General features: G+C 38.1%; 1 protein-coding gene across 2 annotated transcripts in view; it reads right to left on the bottom strand.

The window, feature by feature from the left end:
• Nucleotides 1-516: 516 nt before the first annotated feature.
• Nucleotides 517-16,662, bottom strand: part of spdl1 (spindle apparatus coiled-coil protein 1) — a 45,988-nt gene continuing 29,842 nt past the window's right edge. The window contains exons 9-12 of one of the 2 annotated variants that reach the window (XM_067998499.1): nucleotides 15,182-15,285; nucleotides 13,094-13,281; nucleotides 11,709-12,087; nucleotides 517-1,959 (exon numbers count right to left, since the gene is read on the bottom strand). In XM_067998499.1, the coding sequence (XP_067854600.1) occupies nucleotides 1,797-1,959; nucleotides 11,709-12,087; nucleotides 13,094-13,281; nucleotides 15,182-15,285 (834 nt within the window). In that variant the 3' untranslated portion in view covers nucleotides 517-1,796. Of the gene's footprint in view, nucleotides 1,960-9,274; nucleotides 10,370-11,708; nucleotides 12,088-13,093; nucleotides 13,282-15,181; nucleotides 15,286-16,662 lie in introns of those variants that run through there. The other variant, XM_067998500.1, reaches the window with a different exon arrangement.

Raw genomic sequence — 16,662 nt, 5'->3', positions numbered from 1 at the left:
TATTATCACTATGCAAATTTATTACATTAGCATATATGCCCAAATGCTTTAGTGCTATGCGATACATCTCAAATTGTTGTCACCATCGCTGCCAATGTAGACCTGTAACCAACATTGTCTGTGTTGTACAGATCTAAATGGTCCCATCTGACAACCATCAGGAGCATATTTATAAATTGTACTGCTATGAATAGTTTACAGTTTGTGAATAGTATGAAAATTATACTAACTCACCATTATACTTTAGTGAAATATGTGAAATCACTGATGTACTACACATTTTTCTAAAAAGTGTTCAGAGGGTTATCAGTGCAATGACATTTTTATTTAAGAAGTTCATCACATGCACATGTGTAGGACCAGAACAACTGGAAAGTGCAGACCGCATGAGTTATAACTGCATCCAATACGAAAGTAATACGATCGCCAAGACAGAACTGCATTTCTCTCATTTAATGGATGAGAATGTGACCCCCCTAACCCCCCATAAAAAGAACCAGAAAAACAAAATTGGGTATGAATTTAAATTTTATTTCAATTTTTACGTTGATTAAAATACGTGGACGAGTTACCAATATACAAACCTTTAATGACAAATTTAGGCAGTTACGTCCTAGGGAACAGAAATAGAGGCACAGGGTAAAAACAAAAATTCAAACATTTGAGGTGCAGAATACTGAGTGCGCAAACACAGGGTTGCAATTTCTAATTTTTTTTTCTCCAGAGGATGTCAAATTGTTTGTAGCAAAGCTAGAGTTGGTTTGCGATTGTTATTTAACACAAAAATAAAGGAATCTTGGTCACAAATGCTTACCCACGTTAACAGTCAATGCATTTTTAAGTAATTCATTGAATACTTTGGGGTGGTTCTGAGATATAAAGCAATATATAAATGCAATGTCTTTCTTTCACATCAAGAGTTTCCAATGACTGTGCCAGACACAATGTCATGGCTTAAGCTTCTCTGGGCTGCACTTCCTAATGGCCAAGAGAAGCATATGCAGTTGCTAGGAAAAAGGATGTCTGTATACCCTTTCACCATATCTGCAGTGCAGCAGATCTAACAGGTGGGGATTGCATATGTAAATGAACAAAAAAACCTCACTAAAGGCCAGAGTACTCTACTTAGTTTCTTAATTGGTAACAATATTTTTAATAGATCAGTAGTACATTTTCAGACTGCACTGTCAAAGAGGGAGAGAGAGCAGAGCCAAGGAATAAACATTGCTCGGTTTCAGCAAAACAGAGCGGTGCACCTCTCATCACATTTGACGTTAGCTTGTATGAAGTCTAGGAGTGAGAGCCTTAGCAAATTAGGGCTCCCAGATTCCAACAAGCCTGCATTAGTTTTATGGCACTCAGCATTTATGAAGTTGCATCTAAACACCATGAACGCCTGGCAAAAGACTATCTGCAATTTTTCAGTAGTAGTTTCATCCTCTCCATTCCCTCAGTCATGGGAGGTGAAATACAAGTAGCTATCTACTAAAAGGCTTATAAACGCATCCGTTGAGTACTGAAAAACGTCCTTCCCTTCTCCAGTCAAAATCAGGGACATAAAACTGCGAGATTCAATACACTCCCAACAGAAATGTAACGTACTAGCACCTCCCACTTACAATACCACATAGAGATGTACATTAAGTTTTGTTGGAATGCTTGCTGCAGCAAATATCTTGCATTTCCCAAAGTGATTGCTTGTAATACTGTACATGTACAGGTTTATTTACATGTGTGAAAGGATAAACATTGAAAAGTACACAAATCAACACCAGAAAGATATTTGTATATTTTGTTTACTGCTGGGCACACTGAGATTCAACAGTGGGCTGAGATGACACATGGATGACTGGGTGCAACTTCTGCCGTTTAATTTTATTCTCTGGTTTCAGCTCTTCGGCTTCTTCTTCCACTTGCTCCACGTCTGGCTTTTCTATCTTCACATCATTCCTGGATAGCCTACAGGCAGAGTATTCAAACAATCTTCCGTTTTAACGGAGCAAACATGATACAGATGGCAAAAACAGATTTATCCAGCACCAATTCAGAAACAGCTAATAGAAGCAGGATTTAATAGTTCTGGCCCCAATAATATTTCGAACAATTGAGACCAAAATCCAGGAATAAGTTTGGATAGTTTTTACGGTTACCAAGTGAGGGAAAGTGCTTAAAATTTACAAATACAAGTTAGAAAACACCCTGGATAAATCTCTGAACCAGTCTACAAAATATTTATAGAAATTGTTAATCAATATACAGATAAGGATAGTGTATCAATGATTTAGAAAAACAATCCCATTCTATAGATCTGCAGTAATTTCATGAATCAATGATCAAGAAGATGCTACCAAATTCACAGAAAAAAAGGGGAGGTAATTGAAATACTGAATGGGCTAAAAATTGTTAAAGAGGAGGTACTAGAAAGGTTGGTTGCATTTAAAGTAGATAAGTCACGGTCTGAATGGGATGCATCCTAGGTTGCTCAAGGAAGCAAGGGTGGAAATTGCAGAAGTGCTGGCCATAATCTTCCAATCCTCCTTAGATATGGGGGTGGTATTAGAGGACTGGAGAATGGCAAATGTTACACTTTTTTGGAAAAAGGGTGTAGGGATAAAACCGGCAACTACAGGCCAGTCAATTTAACCACAGTGGTGGGGAAGCTTTTAGAAACGATAAGCCGGGATAAAATTAAGAGTCACTTGGACAAGTGTGGATTAATAAAAGGAAAGCCAGCATAGATTTGTTAAAGGCAAAATCGTGTTTCACTAACTTGACTGAGTTTTTTGATGAGGTAACAGAGAGGGTTGATGAGGGCAATGCGGTTGATGTGTACATGGACTTCCAAAAGGTGTTTGATAAAGTGCCACATAATAGGCTTGTCAGCAAAACTGAAGCCCACTGAATAAAAAGGGGCAGTGGCAACATGGACACGAAATTGGCTTAGTGATGGGCAACAGTTGTTTTTCAGACTAAAGGATGGTATGCAGTGGTGATTCCCCAGGGGTTGGTATTAGGACCACTGCTTTTTTTGATATATATTAACGACTTGGACTTGGGGAGTACAGGGCACAATTTCAAAATTTGCAGATGACACAAAATTTGGAAGTGTAGTAAACAGTTAGGAGGATAGTGATAGACTGCAAGAGGACACACAGACAGGCTGGTGGAATGGGCAGACACAAGACAGATGAAATTTAACACAGGGAAGTGTGAAGTGATCATTTCGGTAGGAAGAACAAGCAGAAGCAATATAAACTAAATGGTACAAATCTAAAGTGGGTGCAGGAACAGAGAGACCTGGGGATATATGTGCACAAATCTTTGAAGGTGGCAGAACAGGTTGAGAAAGCGGTTAAAAAAGCATATGGGATCCAGGACTTTATAAATTAAATTCAATTAAATTAGAGGCAGAGTACAAAAACAAGGAAGTTATGTTGAACTTTCATAAAATACTGGTTCGGCCACAGCTGGAGTATTGTGTGCAATTCTGGGCACTGCACTTTTGGAAGGACGTGAAGGCCTTAGAGTGTGCAGAAAAGATTTACTAGAATGGTACCAGGGATGAGGGGCTTCAGTTATGTGGAGAGACTGGAGAAGCTGGGGTTGTTCTTGGAGCAGAAGAGGTTGAGAGGAGACTTGGTGTTCAAAATCATGAAGGGTTTAGGTAAAGTAAAGGGAAACTATTCCCATTGGCGGAAGGGTCTAGAACCGGAGGACATAGATTTAAGGTGATTGGCAAAAGAACAAAAAAAAGGACATGAGGAAAAACTTTTTTAAAAAAAGTGAGTAGTTATGATCTGAAAAGGGTGGTGGAAGCAGATTCAATCGTGGCTTTCAAAAAGGAATTGGATAAATACTTGAAGGGAAAATTTTTTTTACAGGGCTACGGGGAAAGAGCGGGGGAATGGGACTAACTGGATTGCTCTTCCAAAGAGCCGGCACGGGCTTGATGCGCCTCCTTCTGTGCTGCAACCGTTCTATGATTCTATTCTATGAACTGGAGTGTAACCTGGCTTTCAATCTAGCCCTATAATCCAAGCACCAGACAGGAGGATGTTATAATGACATAGAAATTACAACACAAGCCATTCAGCCTAATCAGTGTTGGGATTAGGATTATCCTCCACACGAGCAGTAATCACCATTTTCCTTCAACCTATCTAACTTGTTCTCAAATGTTGACATGGTCTCTGCTTCAATGATCAACTCAGGAAGTGCATTCCACAGCCTCTTAAACCTCTTTTTAAAAAAAGGTTCTCCCGCTCTATCATAAATCTTGAGCTTCTGTCTTATGCCCATTTGCTGTAGACCCCTCAATCACTGAAAACAATATGTTTCTATCTATTCTGTCCCATCCCATCATAATTTTAAAACAACTCTTTCAGATCACTCCATAATGTCCTCTATTCTAATTAAAACAGCCCCAATTTAATCAAGTCTTTCTTATTTGTATTTCCTCATGCCAGGTAGCATCTCAGTGAAACCCTCTCTATTGCCTCAACATCCTTCCTAAAGTGCACAATGGGCCTTGCCTGGGAAACAAGCTGCAGGATGTCACAAAAAGTTAGCAGTCTCCCGGGAAACATCTATATTAAAAAAAAAGATGTTGTACAAAATTTAAAATGTTGTAGCAAGGACTCAGAATAAATCACTGATGGCAAAAAAGTTATTGTATCAAATATCTCCATGCACACAGGACGAAACATAGCAGTTCAATAACTTTCCTGCACATATGAAGGAAAAGCCCTCAAGGGAAAAAAAGGCAAGTGTGCAATAAAGGTGCATTACAAGCATGAGGACAATACACTCACTGTGTCCCACTGTGTAGTTCCTTTTGCATAGATACATGAACCAAACTTAAAAAATGCTGTGATAGCCAATGCACAAGTCATAACTCACCAGTGCTATGACTTCTGAAAGCCAGAATGCAATTATTGCAGCAGCATGAACAGCATTTCCCACAGACAAATGGCAAGTTCAGCTTTTGCAACAAGTCACCAAAATTGCAGTCCCACTAAGTAGCAAAGAGTGAATCTCTATCTTTGACACACATGCGCATAGGTATCCACTACTGCAATTCTGAAGAACTTACCAGTTGCAGCAATTGGCTGTCCCAATTTCTCAGTCACGCACCTTAACTATAACCTCGTCTTTCAAGTAAAAGTTCCCCCCCCCCCATGAAATTACAGCAGTCTACAAATCAAATTCTTCCATTCAAAAATATTTAATTAAAACGATTCAAGTTCTTAAAATATAGGGCTTACAATTAAAGAGCACAGATTTTAAGATATACAAAATCTCAAACCATAATAAAAACCATCTTATGTCGTGATTAATTAATCCTTTGAGTACTACAATGGGATTTCAAAACTAAAGAGGGACAGTTTTGTAATGTATTTTATGACTCTTAAACTTGCTGTTGCTCTGGACATACATCCTGCATCTGCTGTAACAGCTGAAAAGCAGAAAGGACCACTTAGCACTCAGAGGGCTAATATTAACAAGAATTGAACTGTACCAGTGTCATGTCTTAGTGCAGTGCACGTTTCATCAATGGACACATTAAACCATCAACCAGTGACTGGACTTGTATTCAAATCTAGAAATCCCAGTTCCAGCTGGCATTTGCACATGGGAACACAGTTTGCAAACCTAGTTGTAGTCACCTGGAGAATTGGGTTCCCTTATTGGATAACTTTGATGACAGAACTAGGGGAAGCAGCCTTGCTGGAACTTGTAGTACTATCTACACTCTAGTTTCCACCCAACCAGACATGGGGAGGAAATAATTAGAATCTTGCAGCACAGGAGGCCATCTGACCCAACATGCCTGTGCCGGTTCTTTAAAAAGAGCTATCCAATTAGTCCCACTCCCCTGCTCGTTCCCTATAGCCCTGCAAATTTTTCTTCAAGTATACATCCAATTCCCTTTTGATTATGACCCCCAAAGTTAAAATGTCTTAGAAATCTTGGTGTGTTGTGCTAAACGTGATTTAGTGCACTCATTATCTACTCCACCACTTTGGCTAGATTTTCCACCCATTCATAACCACTGGGTAAAAAAAAAAATCACATGTTATGTGGTCTGACAGAGGAAGTCAAACCAGTTACAGTAAAAGCTACAATAGATCAGTGTGTGAACACAAGTTATACTTCTCCAGGCTTTAAGAAAATTCTTGAATATAGCAAAGAAGCTTTTTGTCATCATGCAAGCAACAAAGTTAAATTAATGCTCAATAATAGCAACAGTAAGGCCCAATTAAAAAAAAGTGGCCAGATTTTACTTTAAGACAACTTCAGGGAGGAAAAAAAACAGGATTCCTTCATTAATAAAAAAGGAAGCCAACAGTTATATCAGAAGTTGTGATGAGTGTTGGGGAAGGTATGGATTTTTTAAAAAATCAAGAGCATGCTACAAATAATGCAAGGAAATTTACTGGAAGAGTGGTAGTAGCATATCAAGTGGCTTCACACAGGATAAGATAAGCTTATATGGGTGCAATGTAGGACCTATCATGCATTTAAGTGAGCAACATCTATTTCAAAAGATATTGTAATGACAGGATTTCACCTAATGCAAATTTGTTGAGAATTCACACCATTTTATATTAAATAGTGCATTCCTGAGCTGCCAATGGATTTTGTATTAGTTCATTTGCTCAATTTGTAATTTCATAAATGTTTGATTTATTTTGTGTTCAGCTAGGTAAGGGTCATCAGTGCCGACATTTGAAATTAGACAAAACATTTGAAGGAAAAAATATTGAATGTTAAGGGAAAAAAAGTGCAGGGCAGTGGGATTAGGGTAGATCCCTCCATTAAGAAGCTGGATCAGGCAGTGGGTCAAATATCCTCCTTTGTGATGAAATTTCAATGATCTGCCACTGTAATTTTAAAAAAAAGTACTTTAAATGTTTTGATATGAAAAGTGCTATACAAATGTCACCTTCCACTATTTGCATCAATATTAATATCTAAATGCTCCCAGGTAAGTGTAACAAAAAGTCAGTTGCAGCATAAAACTCTCAGCTCAGTCCCAACCAACCTTAATTTCACAAGAGCAATCCATACTGCTTAAGTGCGACATTAGAAATTGTAACAATGCAATTCAACAATTAAAGCTTCTGTAGTTATTTCTTATCCCCCATTGATATGGAAAAGAAAAAAAAAAATTACCCAAGCCTAATATTTGCACTTTGTAAGTTCTCTCAAACTGGGCTCTCGTACTACTTCCCCTCCCCAACCACACATTCACTGTCCTTTGCCTTTCTATCCTTTTACCATCTCCATTTTTATTTAGTTCCTTTCAATCCATCAACCACTACGTCAATTTCACAACTCCCTTCCTCAGCTTTCTCCCCCTTCCTTTTCTTTGCTTTCTCACTTCATCCTCCCCAACTTCTACTTGCTTCTTTTCAAGGCTGTCTGCACTTCACTCACCAAGTCGTCTTCCTGTACATTGGCATTTTCTCATCTCATAGTCCTCTCTGTTTATTGGCTCTCATCTCCAAATCACACTCCCTCCCTGGGTTTTCTCATTATTCTCTTCCTTTCACACTCTTTTGGCCTTCTCACTGCCCCAACTCTACCTTTTATCCTTTATGTCAATGTTCCCACAATTATAGATATTCTACAGAATGTAGAAAAAATGAAAGTCAAGATAATCAGAGAAGTCATACAACAATAACAAATCTCCCATGGTGTTTATGGTGAGGAGGAGATATATTTCTCTAACAATTGGGGGGTGTTCACACCATGTAAAGGGTAACATCAGGGCCACTGAATAAGTGAAATATTCATTGATTGTACTTTTTTAAATCTGTTACCAGTTTTACAACTGAATTCACAGGAGAATAATATGCAAAATGTGGCAGTTGGACATAGATATCTGGTATTTAGCAGTATTGGGTAGGAGGAAGTGGTCTCCAGCTCCACCGGGGGTCAGGCACATACACAATTTTTGAACAAAACGTGATAATTGAAAGGCTTTGTTTGCTTCCAATATTCAACTAATTGTTTTATTTAAAAAAAGCTCAAATGAGGAATAAGAGACCCAGTCTGTGTGTCCATCGCTATCTCTCAGCTTAATAACCTTTCTGAAGTTTATACAGCACTTCTGATTTGAATACCAGCCAAAGCTACAATAGGTGTGTAATCAGTGCAATGTCATTTCTTCCCCACTCACAGACATTGTATAAAAAACAAATTTTACCTGATTAAAGTTTTTGAAATTTGTCTAGTTTCTCCTTGAAATAATTTTGAAAAACATCCAAAAAAGTTGTTAGAGAAACATTCCATCAATCATCGCACTAGCTTGTATGCTCCTGCTGCATCCTAGGAAATTTCACACACTACATGCTCAGACTGCAGTACCTGCTTTCAGTTAAGAGAACCATTGCTCCATGCAAAAATATCAAGTCCAAGCTCAGGCTTTTGGGAGAGGCCAAGGCCTTCAGAAAAAACTTTACAAGATGATATTAAAAAGGCACAAAAAACGAAATGAATAAATTTAGTCATGTTATTGTGAAATATATAATTTAAAAAAAAGTTTAAAACTGTATTTTGATGTTAGAAATTTCAGTCAATGAGAAAAAAATTGGCAGATGCAAATTTTTCAAAAAGCATTTTTTGCATTGTGATTGGTTCATCAACAACCCATGACAGGTAACTGTTGACATGGGGAATTGCCATAAAAGTGTTTATACAGTCAGTGTCAATGTTAAATATTACTTCATGAATTTTGGATGTTTTACCAATGATTATAGACAGACAATGCACACATATGCAGGATTTAAAACATATAGCTTTTAGATATTCTCAGAATCTTAGCTAGCTTCACAACTTGCTAGTTGCTACTGAAATCACATGTAATCTTGCACACTTAGCAAAAATTGCTTCACCCACCATGCAGGTCACACCCATGGAAGGGTAATGCAAGGTGAGGGAGCTGTGAGAAATCTCTTTCCAAATCCTTGTTTAAAATTGGAACTTTTACTGGAATCCAGCAATGACAACCTATTGAAATATTTGTATGGTCAAATCCACTAGACTAGATGCTTGATACAAGGCAGTATAGGCTTCATGCAGAGGTAATTTAATATATAGTTTCCTGGCCAACAAGGAAAACCTAAACAATATTATAACAAACTATAGGATGCCACATTTATAGGGCCAGTGACCAAAGATATATAATTGGAGTGGAAGTGGCAAGTATTTTTATCTGGCCAGTTGTAAGAGCTACATAAAATGAAATATGCCAAAGAGCCATGTTGGATTTAAGTTAAAAATGTCAGTTCTTCCGTGCTTTTGTTCAAGCTTTAATAAAAAACAATTCACTGAGTTAGAATGTTAATAAGCTAGCATTCTAGTGATTGGATCCAACACACTGTTACCCAGACTGATCGTGACATTGCAAGACATGGAATCATACTGTTTGTGGGCCACTTTCACTTAATACATTAGAATTAAAAATATTTTAACATGATTTCCCTACTGGCAAAAAATATATATGCAACATCTATTATATCACAACTTGTGGTCTAATTCTCAGGAAAATGCAAAAGTCTTTACCAAATCTCAATTTATTCCCACTATGACTTGCATGACAACCAGGTTCATACACTTCTCAATCCACCCAATTTATTGTATATTGCAGAATGCACATTTATTATGTCCTTAAATGCATCACAATTGAGAAAATCTGTTTAATCCTTCATAACCAGCACAAATGCATACATTGGCCACCAGGAGGTGCAACTGCCACACAATCAAAATATTCAATTGACATATCCAGCACCGAGAAATAACACCCCATTTTTAAAATTACATTTTGTAAAAATAATTGAAATGGTACTGAAATCTACATTTTCAGGATGTGTGGGCTGTTGGATAGACCACAGTCATTCATGAAAGCAACAAGCTGAGAGAATAGGGACCCTGGAAACAGGATCCTTCCCTCACCACTGGATTTTGTGGTTGTAAATCTATGTCTGTGGTATAGAAAAGGAAGTATAACCACCTACTAACAGATTGTTTGGTTGGAGACAGTCTGTAATAATGCACTGCAAACTTTAAACACATATAGGCAGGTAGCTGAGGGAGAGAGAGAGAGAGAGAGAGAGAGAGAGGGAAGAGAGAACTCAAACAAGTGAGAAGGAAGAGGAATAGGAGTAGCTGGGGAACCCTGTCCCTAAACTCTTCTGTACTAGGACAGCAATTCTCAGAACAGTAACATCAGGTTAAACACAGAATTTCTAGCAGTTCACATCGCATTTTAGTGATTGAGTGAGAATTTTATTAAGGAAGCAGTCTTTTGTCAGATGAGCTATATTTTGAAGTGCCAGTTTAGCCCGTTGGAGACAGCACGGATCTAAAGTTGTTTAAGATAGGAGAAAAGACAAAGATAAAAAGTAAGTTTCCAGAATCATTAGAAAGGTTTCCATTGCAAGAAGAATACATTCAAAGTGCTCACATTGTTAATATGTCCGTTATCAAAATAATGAAATTGTGCACAGTGCAATGATTTTGTTTGAATATCAGTGGAGTAGTTAATATAGACAAGCTGATATCAACCGCATGCAAAGTTAGTCTACTCCTGATAATTCAAAGTCGCTTTTGTACAAAAAATCAAATCAAATTACCCAGCAATTTGAATTAAGCAAAGTAACATGGCAAAGTAAATATTTAATGCTCCAACAATTCAAATGATCAGATAACTTAAAATAAGCAACTTCAAATTACAAGATTGTATACGACACTTGAATTATATAGACACCCAATTTGTGTAGTGCAGGATCCTTAGAAAAGAAAATGTGATGAAGTGCAAGGGTGTATCAATGCATTGAACAGACTCCAACAAGACAGCTTTCTTCCCGTGAGCTCCTGATTGCAACAGGCTGTCAAGTGACGTTACAGTATCACACTTATTAGTTAGATCAAGAGCAACATTGGCAAAAGACTGGGAACAAATCACCTGGCTGTTTTGGTGGCTATGGAAATTGTAGGGAATCCAAACAGTTAGGTCGCAGGGGTGGAAGAACACAAAGTTGAAAACTAAGCCAAAATGGAAATGGATCTGCACTAACCAACTGTTGACTGTTTTAACACACGGAGCTGGGGAAGTGTAGTATTCTAAATCAGATAAAAATTTGTGAATTCAAACAAATAGATAGTAAGTAAATTAGGCAGATGTTGACAATTATGTACGACACTGGTTTCAGTCCACTTCTTTACACACAGTATTTCAAGCACTGTCATTAGAAACATGCTAACCAGTTGCAAAGTAAACTGAATACAAAAGGAAAGCTGAGCACATACAGAAGGAAATGGAAAGGAAAATAAAATTAGTTTGTATTTGCAGCAATCTTTTTCCAAAAAATTATAACCAATGGAATTAATGCATGTTCTGGACAAACAAAACCATGCTAGCCAAACAATTTGCATTCCAAAACATGGCACTGCAAGGTTTGCAGCAGGGCAAGATAGGATTCAAACAAAAACTGCACGCTACCTAGGTCTGTCTCTTCATTAAAAAAACTCTAGTCTTGTTATACAATTTTGAGAGTCCAAACTTTGGTACGGCAGGGAGAATGGTGAAAATAAAACCAAAGAAACCAAGAACAAAGCACAGAGCGTAGTTCATGCAGAAGATGAGGAGTGCAGCAGGCCAGCAGTGATCGCTGGGCAAAAGCTGAAAACGAGGCACTGACCTTGGGGAGGGAGATGGCCTGGAGACTTGAGTGTTGTTCCTTTCAGACAGAACTTGTACATCACTTGCTTCTTGCATGATCCGCACCCTCTTGCCTTCTTTAGAAGGTGGCTGTTTACAGGCAGGTTCCAGCTCCATTATTCGGATGTCAGTAGCAGGTAGGGATCCAGAGGCTGGTACCACTCGAATGACCGGTTCAGAGCACGGAGCCGAAATCTCGCTATGCAGCACATCAGTCTGTCCCTTTCCGGTTTCTGCCACTTTATCAGATGAGAGAGTACCTTGGATAGTAGGGGCCTTGCTGGATGAGAGTTGAGTTTCTTCAAGTACTTCAACTGGAAGTCTCTCTTTCTTGCGGTTCTGTGGCCGGTTCTTGACTTCTGGAATTTAAAATTTGCAAACCACAATTTTAAAAGTTATACATATGCAATCTCGTAGTTATTTAATAACTTGTAGTTATTGCAGTGGCGACTTTATAAAAACTGCTATACATAAAGGGGAAGGGGGGGTTGGTGGAGGTTTACAGTTGCACATTTTTGATCTTTACAACATCCAGGGAGGACCTGTACAAAAATTGCTCCTAATAAAAAAAGGTAGTCATCCATCTTTGTTATTAGTCTTACTCGTTAGATTGTTTCCTGGCTCCAGAGGAATATGACTCAGTTATTTCTAAATGTTGCAGAACCCCTACTGAAAACATATTCCTAAAAGCTGCATTTAACTCAAAATCTTCAAATTAATATGTATTCTAGGTTTACAGCTCCAATTTAAGAAATTATGAACTAGGATTATTTGACATAACATTTGAGGCTGTTTTGCACTGTGCTAAATAAGCAATTGTAAACAATTTTACACCACCAAGTTATAGTCCAACAAATTTATTTTAAATTCCACAAGCTTTCGGAGGCTTCCTCCTTCGTCAGGTGAACGGTGTGGACAAGCCTCAGCATTAATTTTGCAGTACATTTTTGACTTTCTCCCCACCCCCCACAACATGGCCCTTCTGTATTGTGCAATAAAAGTGTTTTTTAAAAAACGTCATCTGCAGAATGCTGCAATTACATATATAGAAAAGAAAAAGCTACTACTTCCAAGCTGTCAGAAATTACCACTGAACTTGTTCAGAAGATTTATAGCCAAAATGTCACTTTTATTGGCAGTTATAAATAATTAAATAGGGCTACAGCATCTGTAGAGTCATGAAGACATTTATGACAAATCAACTGTACCTTTCCTTCTTCCCCCATGCTGAAGGATGAAGCATTGTCAAGTTTAAGTTAAAAAATCATGCAATGCAACCCCACAAAAATTGTTGGAATAAACAAATACTGCTGGGTTTTCAAAACTCAGATGAACCTCAGGATGAAGTCCTAAGTTCACAGATACCTTCAGGTTCATATTTAAGCCTCATCTCATCCAGTTTGACTCGAAGCTTCATGTTTTCACCCTGATATTGTTTCAGCTGTCTCTCACTGGCATAAAATTTACGTTCAACTTCTAGGACACGTTGGCTCTCTGCAAGAGCCTTCATGCGTTGTAAAGAGAGCTCATCATTCAGTGTCTTATTTTCTTTCCTAGTGCAAAGCAAAGTTACATTACAGTCACAGTGACCATTAATATGTAAATTAAAACTACTTTTGAATAGAGTGTATATTGTACAACATTCATTCTTCAAGTTTTTTTTTTAAAGTTACTTTTACTCCTAACATACCAACTCCTGTCAATCCCCAAATTAATTGGAGTAACAGTTCAATAGTTACACCTGGTACATGCTATTAGGCAGAAGGAGAGCAGGAAGAGAAGAAATGGGTTACAGTTGGAAGTAGGTGGAAATACATAGGTAGGGCCTGTGCACATTTAAAATGCCACCTCCAGTCATGAAAGTTAATGTTCCATTATCTGTTGTGGATATAGTCTTCCTTCTTTTGAATACAATTAAGCTGACAAACACAAATGAGTATGTTGCTGTTCAACGGTCAGGCTGTGAGGCAGCTTTATGTTGAGATTGAATATATATTTTTTTTTTTTTTTTTAAGAACAAGACTGTAACTACGGTAAGTAATCTACCATTAATCTTCCTTCGTTGTTCAACTTCCATTTATAAACAGGAACTTACTGAAATAGTGCAAAAGAAAACAGGATCAAATACTGTCGCATGGTTCAAAAAAGGTAAAGTCTTGCAGCTCTACAGACCTAAATGTCCCAGGTCTAATTTGCTTGCTTATGATTTCATTAAAGCAGAACAGCACAGCACAGCCTCTAAAAATATTATGCTGGGGTTTACAATACATTGACAAGACCTCATTTGGAGTATTGTGTTCAATCTGGTCACCACATCACAAAATGCAGATACAAGCATTGGAAAAGGCACAGAGAAGAACAACAGGGCTGATCCAGAGTATAAAAGGAATGAGTTATTCTGAAAGATTACTGAAGTTTAAGCTTTGCAATCTAAAAAGGTGGTAGTTAACAGGAGGCCTTATTTGAAGGAAATAAAATATTCATGGTATAGACAGGGTAAGCCTTGAATATTACTTAAAATATCAGAACATTTAAGTTACTGAAAGATGGTTTTGAATAGAACTTTTTTTACTCAAAGAACAATAAATGTTTGAGACAGAAACATCAGGGTTTAAAAGAAAAAGCTTAATGATCTAATACGAGAGTTAGACAACTAAATAGACAAGCTTCAGTAGCCGAAATGGCCTTTTCTCGTCCGTGATGTTTCTTATGCTGATATGTCTAGTCTATGTTGAGCTACCTGATCACACACACAAGGGAATGGGGGCTCTGCAACTGACTGCAGTATCCTTGAGTTAGGAGAAGGGATGGGGTGGAAGCCAGGGTTGCTGGTCCTGAATGCTATACAGTAATCTGTTCAAGAAGTGCGCATGCAATCTCCAAGTGAGGACAGGATCAGGCTCAGTTGTGATGTCCTTCAACTGAGGTTAGATAGCTGGCTAGCACTCACTGTTGAGGCTCACACGAATAATGGCCACTTGAGTGAGGCACTAGCAGGTGTCTGATGTGTATGGAACTATACCCCTGTAAGGGAATCTGTGTGAAGACAAAACTGGAGAGTGAGAAAAACTTCCAAATAGATTTGATGCCAGTGTGGAGCACAATTATATGAAAATGTTCCTCAGGTCAAGATAGCATTTAGGGACCAAATATACATAACTTCTAGTAACTTCCCTGCAGACAGTGTTAGTGAGATCCTCCACATATTTACCAAGTAACTATACATGAGTAGAATGGATTGCATGTTCTGATTGTTCCCTTTGTAGTCAGGAACCACATAGTAAGCTACATTCTACAAACATCTATTTACTGTCAAACCTTTTTCTTTGATCCTAACAGAACCATCAATATACTCAGAAGCTCAAACCTCAAGCTAGTTCCTGACGGAACTAGTTTCTCAGTCCCACGGCTACAGACTTGTAATCATTGTTCACAATACAATCCGATACATACTTGGCATTGTCTATTTGCAGTTTCAGCAATTCAACGTAGTACTGTCCATCACCAAAATCTGAAACATCAACTCCATTATGATTATCCCCAGGATTGTAATTCATCTAAAAAAACAAAATAAAATTTAAATATTGAGTCAGGGGACAGGTAGCAGAATGTAAGCTGGCTACAAAACAGAAAACAGAGTAGGGATTAAGGGTAGCTACTCAGACTGGCAAAAAAGGTGGGAAAGTGTTCCACAAGGATCAGTGCTGGGACCACTGATGTTCACAACTTACATTAATGATTTGGACTTGGGAATCGGAAGTACAACTTCAAAATTTGCAGATGACAGCAAATTGGGAGATGTAGTTAATACAAAAAGGAAGACATTAATAAACTTGCAGAATGGCCATGTAAATGGCAAATGAAATTCAATATAGATAAGTGTGAGGTGGTGCATTTTGGTAGGAAGAATAAGGAGGCCACATACTGCTTGGATAAAAGTCTAATGGGGTAGAGGGACAAAGGGATCTAGGGGTGCAGATATACCAATCACTAAAAGTAGCAACGCAGGTTTATAAGGCCATAAAAAAAAAGGAAACCAAGCACTGGGGTTCATTTCTAGAGGGTCAGAATTGAACAGCAGAAAAGTTATGCTAAACTTGTATAGAACCTTGGTTAGACCACACTTGGAGTACTGTGAACAGTTCTGGTCCCCATATTATAAAAAGGATGTAGAGGCATTGGAGAAGGTGCAAAAAAGATTCTCAAGGATGACACCTGAACTGAGAGGAGGAACTTATCAGGAAAGGCTGAACAGGCTGGGGCTCTTTTCTCTAGAAAAAAAAAGGTTGAGGGTGACCTGATTGTGGTCTTTAAGACAATGAAAAGGTTTGATAGGGTAGATGTGGAGAAAATGTTTCCACTTGTGGGATGTCCAAAATTAAAGGTCATAAATATAAGATAGTCACTAATAAGTCCAATAGGGAATTCAGGAGAAACTTCTTTATCCAAAGAGTGGCAAGAATGTGGAACAAGCTACCACAAGGAGTAGTTAGGTAAATAGCATGGATGCATTACAGGGGAAGCTAGATAAGAACATGAGGGAGAAAGGAATAGAAGGTTATGCTGATAGGGTTAAATGAAGAGGGGTGGGAAGGGATTCGTGGGGAGCATTAATGCCAGCATTGACAAGTTGGGCCAAAAGGGCCTGTTTTTGTGCTATTTTCTCTAGAGTCACTCATAATATATAGCTACATAGAGAAAATAGCATAGTGGTGAGAGCATTGGTTTAGCTGTATTCCATGACAATGGAGTCATGCAATATGTAGCCAGAAATTACCCAATCTCAACTGAGCCAAGGCCAACAAGTACTTTTCTTCAAAATAAAAGATGGAATTACACTGGACGACTTTGGCAAAACCTAGAGAGCACATCAAACGGCTAGTTTTCTTTTCTCCAGCCAGGAAAGTAAGAAAAATACTCCACTCCCACAACAG

The sequence above is a fragment of the Heptranchias perlo genome, chromosome 17 (genome assembly GCF_035084215.1).
Source record: "Heptranchias perlo isolate sHepPer1 chromosome 17, sHepPer1.hap1, whole genome shotgun sequence".
NCBI lineage: Eukaryota > Metazoa > Chordata > Chondrichthyes > Hexanchiformes > Hexanchidae > Heptranchias > Heptranchias perlo.
The sequence above is the reverse complement of the archived record's forward strand: the minus strand, read 5'-3'. Positions and strand labels throughout refer to the sequence as shown.